Below are 9,409 nucleotides of genomic sequence, written 5' to 3' on the forward strand. Positions count from 1 at the left end.
TCATCGTTTAAATAACACAGCTTATTTGTTATGTAAATTGGGCCTATAATAGGGGCTATCATTTGAGGAAGCCAGATTGCGGTGGCTAATTTGTTTTTGAAAGCATTTCTTACACATTGGAAGCACATTTCCCACTTTCCCGTTTTCCTACGAGCAGTGCACCTGCATCGCGCTCTAATTAAAATGACAAATCGAAACATACGAAAGCGTTTCATCTCAGTACCTTGGCATTTGACAGTGCGGCGTATGCGTAATTTTCTCAGCTTGTGGTTTTCTTGCACACTTCGCGTTGCAATTTTCCACTTTAGGATGAGATCGCAAGATCCACGCAAGTTGGAATAACAGAATACTTTACTTGATCATTTGAAATACCCAAAAAGAGTAGTAAGGGGTGTGCTGGACTTAGGAAAAGATTTAAATAATAATACATTTCAAAAATGTTTACTTAATAGAAGGGACAAAAAGAAATTAAAAACAACAAATTTATAAGTTCTTAAGAAATTATATATATATATGCAGCATGTTTCGAAGGAATTTTCTAATTGTGTAGTTCTTTGAAAGGTATTTTTCATTCGTCTCCCTCCGCCGTTAATCACCTTATTTGCATCTGGCATTCGTGTTTGCTGAAGGCAATTTTCGTAGAGATTTAAAGTGTGTCAAAGTGCATTAAACAATTGTCATTTGTTTTCGGTGTCGAAACGTTTGTTTTGCCAAGGGGCGAGGAGGTGGGGCGATGATATACATACTTAGTATAGTAGGCATATGAATAGGACGGACGGGGTCTCTTTGACGCGTTTTGCTGGCGTCACGGGCGACTTTCTCGCTCTTTCGCTGTCGCATTAGACGACCTGAGAATTAGAGAACCAACACAGAGAACCCTTGCTGCAAAATGAAAACGAAATGTGGCAAAAACAAAGCCAAAGAAATGTTCCCGGCGGTGGGCTCTTCTTGTCGCAACTGCTTAAATTCAATTTATTGCTCACTTTTTGTTCAATTGCCGAGCCCAGCGGACATTGGAGGAGTGTCTTTAGATCACGTTCAGTGTATATTCCGTCCGAGACTTCGTTTAAAGCGTTCCGCGTCCGTCGATCGCCAGGCAGTTAAGTCCGCGGCCTCGCGGCATTCCGGTTGCAGTTCCCGGTTTCGTGTCGGGTCGAGTGTTTCGTGTTGAGGTACCCATAGGTCCTTTCCACTCCTGAATACCTAGCAAGGTCCTGCCTCAAAAATTGTAGATACTCGATAGTACCAGAACCTCATCAACTTTGACTGATAATAACATAACAAATCAAAGATTAGGCATTGACGAACGTATACAGGCCATTTATCCGTCATAATTAGGTTTGTTAGTATATGCAGCCTTCTTTTTTTTAAAGTGTCAGTCCTTATTTTTAAATTGGTTCAAAAGTATGGACTGTGTGGTACAAGCTTCATCCTATGACTAGTATGTTTTTAAATTGTATATGTTCCTTAATTAGATGGTCAATAATTATAGTGTTTTTAGCCAATATGTATAGTTTTTCAGTATCGCTATAACTTATGATATAACTGGTCTGAAGGTCTTACAGCGGGCAACCGAAGAACAACTTAAGCTTTTCTTGTTAGCTATTCGTATTGTGATTCACCTTAGCAGTTAGACCAATCTGAAAAGGGCGCATAATTAAATTTAACCAGCCCATAGGAACGTGCACGTCAATAAAAATAACACCCTAACCATTCTGGGCCTACCTTAATATTTCGTTGGCTTTCTGAGTTTATGTTTGCTTAATGAACCATTTCAATCAGCACCCCTACCTTTGTCTTTACTAGTAAACAAACCTTGAAACCTGAGTAGCTCTTACTAAAATAAAAAACGCATTCGGAAATATCCTTGTATCCACAGGTAGAAAGCAATTCTCTACAACGGCTACAGCGGTGCAACGCATTCTGAAACTGTTGATGCAACGGCAGCAGAAACTGCTGCGGAAATTATTCCAATTGACTGCATTGGCAAAACGTTAAGCATACGCAGTGGTGTGCGGTAAAAAAGCAAGCGTTTAAATTGCAAAGCGAGAAAGGGAACGAGTGAGTGCAAAGTGAGACATATCGAAAAACAATAATTATCGCGGGGAGTGCCATAAACCAGCTCCATCCTGGGTAATCTGTGGTTAATCGTCCGAGGTGAGCTCATCCAAAAAATACCATAAAACAAGCGGGGGCGACAAGTAAAAGCCTAAATATAGTTATTAAATAAGCATTAACAGTGGAGTGTGTTAAGAGCACTTAGAGAAATAATCAAGTATTTATCAAGTGAAGTCGTATACTTTATGCCTTTAAATATATAATCTTATAAAAATAAATGTTGTAAAAATATAGAGTAACAATAGGCAAACAATAATGAAATATAATTAATTTGGAATACAAAATAATACTTTTTTTATGACATTGTCTACTGTTTTTACCAGTCCACAAGAGTGTGAGATTTGGGGATGCAGAGTGACCTTCGATAGCTTTCAAAGTTTTCCGCTTTCGTGCCTGTCTGTTATTTGTGTCAGCAAAGCGAAACCGAAATGAATGGCCCAAGTGACAGGTTGAATCGATTAAAAACACAAGAGCTCAACCCTTACCATAGATTCCCGTCATAGGTTCTTTCTTTCTTTATAACATTTAAAGAAACCCCTGCCAAATGTCAAGTTCAAGTTCGCCCAGCTCGCCAATCTGAAATCTACATATGTTATTTATCTGAAAGTTTTGCGATGGGGAAGTGCCAATAAATTTGTGTCTGGCAGCGTGCAGAAATCAAAGCGATGCTGACAGCGGGACAGTCAAAACTCGTCGCTGCAATTATCTTAATTATCTGCCAAAGATGGGGGAATATGGCGAGGAAGTTCTGCGACTGGGAATGCAAATTGCGAATTGCAATATGACAACCGAATTCAGCCGGATCGAGGCGGACGCGGAACGTTTTGTTTGTTGTGGCCAGGCCGAGAAGTTAAATATAGCACTGCCCTATTGATTTGGCCCACTGCCCGAAAGATGGGTAATAGGTATTTCGGGACAAAGCGGAAAGGGGTTTTTCCCATGATTTATGAATGACAGCTAACAAGGCGCGCTTTCTGGCGGATCGATAAACGTCTTTTCGAGACGAACCTCTCCCAGGTTTTTTCCCCTTATCCCCAAGGACATTAAGGGGGAATTGTCAAGTCACTTAAATCGATTAGCGACGCTATTAAATCAAATTACCTGGAAGGGTTCGGGATGTTGCTCTGCACTGAGAGAAATCTCTTTAGACGGCGTATAACTATATACCGCCAATGGGGTAAAGGCTTTCAAAATCTTGTCCCAATGAGTACTAATTTACTATAATAAATAAATAAATTTTAGGTTAATAGTTTTCATAAAAACGTGTCTGCTTTTATAGAGAAATCCTGTCCAGAAAATGAATGATAACTGACTATTAAATATTTGATGATATGATATGATAGTTATACTTGATATACTTGAAATTATTTTTCTGCGTGGCTGCTAATCAATTTTTGCGTGTCCGCCGAGCGGAATTTTCCGCTTTATGATAATTATGGAGCGTCAATCAGCTTTTCGACGGTGCGTGATGTCTGCAGCGCGTCTCCATTTCAATTTCAATTTTCATTTCGTTTTCATTTCCCTGCCGGCATTTGCCATAAATGTGCCGCGAGAAAAAGAGAGAGAGGTTTCATATTTATGGCACAGGATACTCGACTCCCGCGAGGCTTTCAAATAAAAAGCTGACCGAGCGAGAGAGTGGCACATTCGCAGGAGCAAGCTTGAACTGAACGGTTGGCATTCGAAGGAGCTGAAAGTCCAGGAGCAGGAAAAAAGAGAAACAGACACGGCTGAAAATAGTGAAAACGAAAGCGGAAGAAGGCGACTTAAAGCCACGGCCAAGGAACTTTAAAAAGGACCCATCGAATTCAAGACATCTCTTCTTTCCCGGATATCTGGATTCCAACCGGAGCAGGGCCTGACACAGTTTCCCCTTGCCCCAACTGCAATCGACTCCTGACCCGGACTCTGAAAAATCGATTATCTCTGTGTGTGTGCACAACAACCCGCGAGTGCAGTTCAGCGCCTTAAAGAGAGCCACCCACTCGCGAAGGTCAGTAGCGCCCGGCCAGCCCCATTTGATTGCCATTCCGGTTCGGAAAGTACCCAAAAACCACTACAACGGAGCCGCTAACCCGCAACCGCCGCTGCCGCAGAGAAGGAACGACGGTTCGAGGCGGAACGCAAACGCCGCCGAACAAAAGGAAGACAACGCCGCACCGGTAGAATGGCCTACCTAATCAACATTCTTAAGTTCAATGTAAAGTACTTAAAAAATCAATAACTAGACACCGACCGACCGACCATCCATTGCAAAAGGAGCATCCGCATCCGAGTGAAATAGTGACGAAAAACCACGGGAACCCCAAACGTTGCTAGCTCTCTCTCTTTCTCTCGTTCGCCCCGTCTCGCTTGCTCCTCTCTTGGTATTTTTTTTGTCGCCCCCGCTTCGCTGCGCCTCGTTCTGCGCCGTCCGGACACTACGACATTTGGACAATGGAAATGGAAAAGTCTGGGAAATTTTCAGATTACCTCTTCGCCAAAATGGGTCCCCCCACCGCCACCGAGCTGCCCCCGAAGACCACGGAGCGCAGCGACGCCCCCGTCGAACTGACTGGTTATCGCAGGTGGCTAAGTGATAACCTCATGCTGCTGGTCACTCTCTCCGGAGTCCTACTCGGGGTGATACTGGGTGAGTTACATGACCAACGAAACTTGGGGTGCTCTACAGCACTTCAGGTGTAAAAGTGTAAGAGTAGTTTTCAAGGCCAAGACTTCGAGGGAAAATATAACATTAAAATTTTATCGACTCGAGTAATTTATAACATTTACTGTATTTTCGCAGGACTCTCGTTGCGGCCGCTTAATTTACACGGGGATTCTATCATGCTGATCTCGTATCCTGGCGAACTGTTTATGCGTGTGCTCAAGCTGATGATCTTGCCGCTGGTTATATCCAGTCTGATTGCCGGATCGGCCAGTCTTAATGCCAAGATGAATGGCAAGATAGCACTGCGCACGCTGGTTTACTTTGCCAGCACTTCGTTCTTCAACGCCGCTTTGGGCATCGCTCTCGTACTCCTCATCCATCCCGGAAATCCGGATCTGCACAATGCGGATGATCGATCGACGGATAGGCGGGCGGTGAACCTACTGGATAGTCTTTTGGATTTGGGCAGGTGAGTTGCGCATACATTTGTACACAAGAAAACATTGCAAGTTTAATTTACATGTTATAAGCTATCTTAAATAGCATTAATTGTGAAATAGTTATAAATAGTTGATTTAAATATAATTTAAAAACCGATTGTATGGCCTAAAACGTAGACATACTATCTTCCTATGTGGCGCCCTCTACATGTGAATACTAAACAGCAACTAGTGTCTCCAGCCGGCAAGCAGTTCAGTAAAGCAGTTGAAATAAGATTAAAAAAGCTTAATGTTATATGAAACTTGTTTCTCCATTTAACGGAGCCTAGAAAAAATTCAAATTTAAATGAGAATTATAAAATAATGCATTTGGCAACTTAAAAAGGCATCTGGATTTAACTGACCAAGTTACCAAAGCGTATTTTTAAATTTTGTTTAACCATTACATATATTTACTATGTATATTATATGGAAACATGAAATATACATTAATCCTGTAACTTATTTCTTAACCTCCAGAAACGTATTCCCGGACAACCTGTTCCAGGCGTCCATTCAGCAGGCGCACACCGTCTATCTGCCCAAGCCGAGCATCCTGCACGCCTTCAACGAGACGATGAACGACACCCTGCTCTCCGGCGCGGACGCCCAACGGCTTTCGGAGGATCTTACGGAGGAGGTGGTGCTGGTGAGGGACGTGCAGTACCGCAGCGGGACCAACACCTTGGGCATCGTATTCTTCTGCCTGGTATTTGGCACTTTTCTGGGCACCATCGGCCAGAAGGGTCAGGTTGTGGTCGACTTCTTCGCCGCCATTTTCGAGGTGATCATGAAGATGGTGACCTGCGTGATGTGGCTAACCCCGGTGGGCATTAGTTCTGTGATCGCTGGAAAGATACTCAGCGTGGGCGATTTGGGCCTGGTGATGTCGCAACTCATGTGGTTTATTCTCACGGTGGCCATCGGCGTGTTTATCTACCAGTTCATCGTGATGCAGGCCATTTATTTCGTCGTCGTGCGCCGCAATCCGTTTAAGTTCTACGCCGGACTCATCCAGGCCATGCTCACCGCCTTCGCCACGGCCTCAACGTGAGTTCTGTGTCCATTTGGACCGAATGAGTCCTTAAGTGTAGAATCTGTTGAAGGCTTTTGGCCAAGAAAAAGTGCACAGAGCTTAAGTCAAGTGCATTTTTCTAATGAAACTAATTTCAGCTTGAACGACACTTGAAATACTTATTGTCAATAAGTTTTTTGTCAGAACAGCAACTCAAAATTAGTCTTGTGAAGTTTCCGAAAAAGAAATTGGGTAATCACAAAGAAAATACAAATCTATAAATATAAACAATGGTACCGATTCCAAATTTCCACGTCTTTTAAAAATTACTTGAATAATTTAAATCTTAAATTAGAGTAATTATATACTGTACTAAAATCGAAAAGCTTCCAGGATTTTTCCATTTTCTTGTAAAATATTTGTAATGTCAAGACTTTGTTTCTGTTTGAAAGACTTATCCTAGCAAATCTAAATTCGTTAAATAATTTTTGTAACTAGGAACTGAGGTTCAAATTCGGTAGGAGTGCGTTAAATGTGTATTTTTTCTTTCTTCCGGTATTTGCCACGACCTGATGTTGTATCGAACTACCCACTAATTCACACTCCCAAAAAAAAAAAATAACACCACCACACACCTCAACAAAACTGCGACTGCCACGCCCCTTAGCGCCGCCGCCCTGCCCATAACATTCCGGTGCATGAACGAGAAACTGCGTGTGGATCCGCGGATAACGCGATTCGTCCTGCCCATCGGATGCAACATCAACATGGACGGAACGGCCCTCTACATCGCGGTGGCCTCGATCTTCATTGCCCAGATGAGCGGTATGGTTCTGGGATTCGGGGAACTGCTGACGGTGCTCCTGACCTCCACGGCTGCCTCGATGAGCTCGGCCAGTGTTCCGAGTGCTGCTCTGGTACTCCTTCTCGTGGTGCTCACCGCCATTGATGCTCCTGTTCAGGATGTCACGCTCCTCTTCGCCGTGGATTGGTTTGTGTGAGTATGGATCTGATTTGGAACATCTTTCTGGGGGCAATCATAATTTATACAATATTTGGGATTTCCAGGGACCGGATTCGCACCACGAATAATATGCTGGGCGACTGTTACACCGCTGCCGTCGTCGAGGAACTGTCGCGCAAGGAGTTGATGGCTTTGGACGCAGCTTCCGTGAATTATCAGGTATAGTGTACATTTTGATGATCAAGTATTAATGGTAATCTGATTATTTCTCCTTCTAGGACATGCCCGCTAGCACCCCCAATGGACATGGCCATGGGCACCTCGAGGGGGGACTTCTCGAGGGGCAGACAGAGCTGGAGACGAGCGGCAAGTGCGTGATGACGATGACGATGACAGACTCGGTGGTGGTGGACATGAGTGCGGTAATGAACAACGTGAACCTGCAGCAGGAGCACTGCAACCGCAGGGTCTAGAAGATTTTAGTTCGTCAGCATTTGCTCAATAGTCCCAGAACCAAAACCACCATCAGCAAAACAATAACACCTATGATATTCACCACCAATAGAACACAGTGTTCCCCCAAAAACGTTTTTGATATAGGATCTTTAAGAAACAACCGATTGGATATGTATGGAGGCACTGTCTGACGAACCCACCCGTATTGAATTTACTCCTCTTTTGGACCAGTGTCGATAGCAATTAATTAGCCTGAACACTTAAAGGACTTCGCATACGTATATATCGAATATTCACCTAGTAGAGACCGCATAAGGATATTATATGCCACATATAAGCACACACATTTTACCTAAAACCCCAACCCCAACCCCAAAAACACGAAGAGACGCTAAGCGAGGGATTCTTGTGATCTGTCCTGGGAACTATGTGCATAATCTATGGGTATTATTTTGTAAGCTCGATTGTGATGGGGTCACACTAATTTATTTTACAATGTTGCTTATTTATACGTTATATATGTGTTGTTTGGAAGAATTTCGAAAGGTCAATGTATCAAGGGATAGACGGATAAACGCAGAAAAGCAGGTTGTAGAAGAAGTTTGCTATGTTTAGTTCTAGATTTAGTTGGTCTGTTAAATTTCTGCAACTCACATTTGGTTACACGCCTCTGATTAACCATGAACGACTACTCGTTAAATACTACCAATTATCAATTACCCATTACCAATTACCGATACCAAATATCACACATGCATTCGTAGACTGATAGCAGACTTAGTAGCGATAACAAATATGTATCTGCATATATGCAATACTTACTAACCAATATCCGACATTCGATTTGTACGCAAACGCATACGCTGAATACAATAAAATTTATTATACCACCTATTTAAAGATATTAGTGGGAATATTAACGTAATGTCACAACCGAGTTTATTTTAAATGTGTCTTCAGGGTCGTTGTTTTTCAGATAACCATTTCTTAACACCTAATACAACGATCTAACAACAATGAAATTATAACTCTTGGGCTTATGTTAATTTGCACAATGTGCATTGTCAAGCGAAGTTTACATTTCAGCATCACGTCATAATTTAATATTAAATTTGGTTTCCTAGGCATGCATCTTTGGCTGCTGCTATCGTGACATATCTTCTTAGGGTTTATCTCTTAGTAAATTATGTTTTTACAATATCAATTTTTTAAAGGACACCAGTGCATTCTTTAAAATCGATTTTTACTCAAGTTAATGACTCCGTATTAATAATAAATGGCTTGTCTGTTTATTCCCCTACTAATTATGTGTCACTAGATTAAGTATCTTCGTATTCACACACTATATCTTCATCTGTATCGCGTTTTACTGCGACTTTATTTCTGTGTTTCGAGCGCAAACGGAAATTTGCCTATCAACATGGCCATAAATCTCCCGATAGATGGGTGAGTAGCAGCGATCGGGCGAATAGACAGAATGAATCATCACTGGGCCCAATAACTCAACGCCTGCACTACTTGGCCAGTGGTCTTGCACAAGCGAGCCAAATCGGGCTTATATAATTATATAGATACGGTCATAGGTGCATGTGCATATGAATGAGTGAATAAATTACTACGTAGTGAGCCCCTCAAGATACGGTTAAGGTACTAAGATCTGCAGAGAAACACTATATATAATTGATTCATATATTTTTCACTTTTTGGAAACTGACCATTATCAACTA

General features: G+C 42.3%; 1 protein-coding gene across 3 annotated transcripts; it reads left to right on the forward strand.

Moving 5' to 3' along the window:
* Positions 1-998: 998 nt before the first annotated feature.
* LOC108054010 (excitatory amino acid transporter) lies at positions 999-8,607 on the forward strand. Of its 3 annotated transcripts, none has more exons than XM_017136758.1 (8): positions 999-1,211; positions 1,880-2,157; positions 4,586-4,750; positions 4,904-5,237; positions 5,728-6,297; positions 6,930-7,259; positions 7,331-7,445; positions 7,505-8,607. In XM_017136758.1, the coding sequence occupies exons 3-8, from the start codon at positions 4,603-4,605 to the stop codon at positions 7,697-7,699; spliced, it is 1,692 nt and encodes a 563-aa protein (XP_016992247.1). In that variant the 5' UTR covers positions 999-1,211; positions 1,880-2,157; positions 4,586-4,602; the 3' UTR covers positions 7,700-8,607. The 3 variants fall into 3 exon arrangements, with proteins under 3 accessions (XP_016992247.1, XP_016992246.1, XP_016992245.1); XM_017136757.1 differs by having other exon boundaries at positions 999-1,172; XM_017136756.2 differs by lacking the exons at positions 999-1,211; positions 1,880-2,157 and having other exon boundaries at positions 3,465-4,750.
* Positions 8,608-9,409: the final 802 nt, after the last annotated feature.

This window comes from Drosophila rhopaloa, unplaced genomic scaffold (genome assembly GCF_018152115.1).
Source record: "Drosophila rhopaloa isolate 14029-0021.01 unplaced genomic scaffold, ASM1815211v1 contig_2, whole genome shotgun sequence".
Lineage (NCBI taxonomy): Eukaryota > Metazoa > Arthropoda > Insecta > Diptera > Drosophilidae > Drosophila > Drosophila rhopaloa.

Bases quoted from the DNA above. Each gene is read 5' to 3' on its own strand.
- LOC108054010 (XM_017136756.2), top strand. From the start codon at position 4,555: ATGGAAATGGAAAAGTCTGGGAAATTTTCAGATTACCTCTTCGCCAAA. The intron at 5,238-5,727 runs GTGAGTTGCGCA...CTTAACCTCCAG, and splicing joins AGTCTTTTGGATTTGGGCAG to AAACGTATTCCCGGACAACC. The intron at 6,298-6,929 runs GTGAGTTCTGTG...CACGCCCCTTAG, and splicing joins GCCTTCGCCACGGCCTCAAC to CGCCGCCGCCCTGCCCATAA.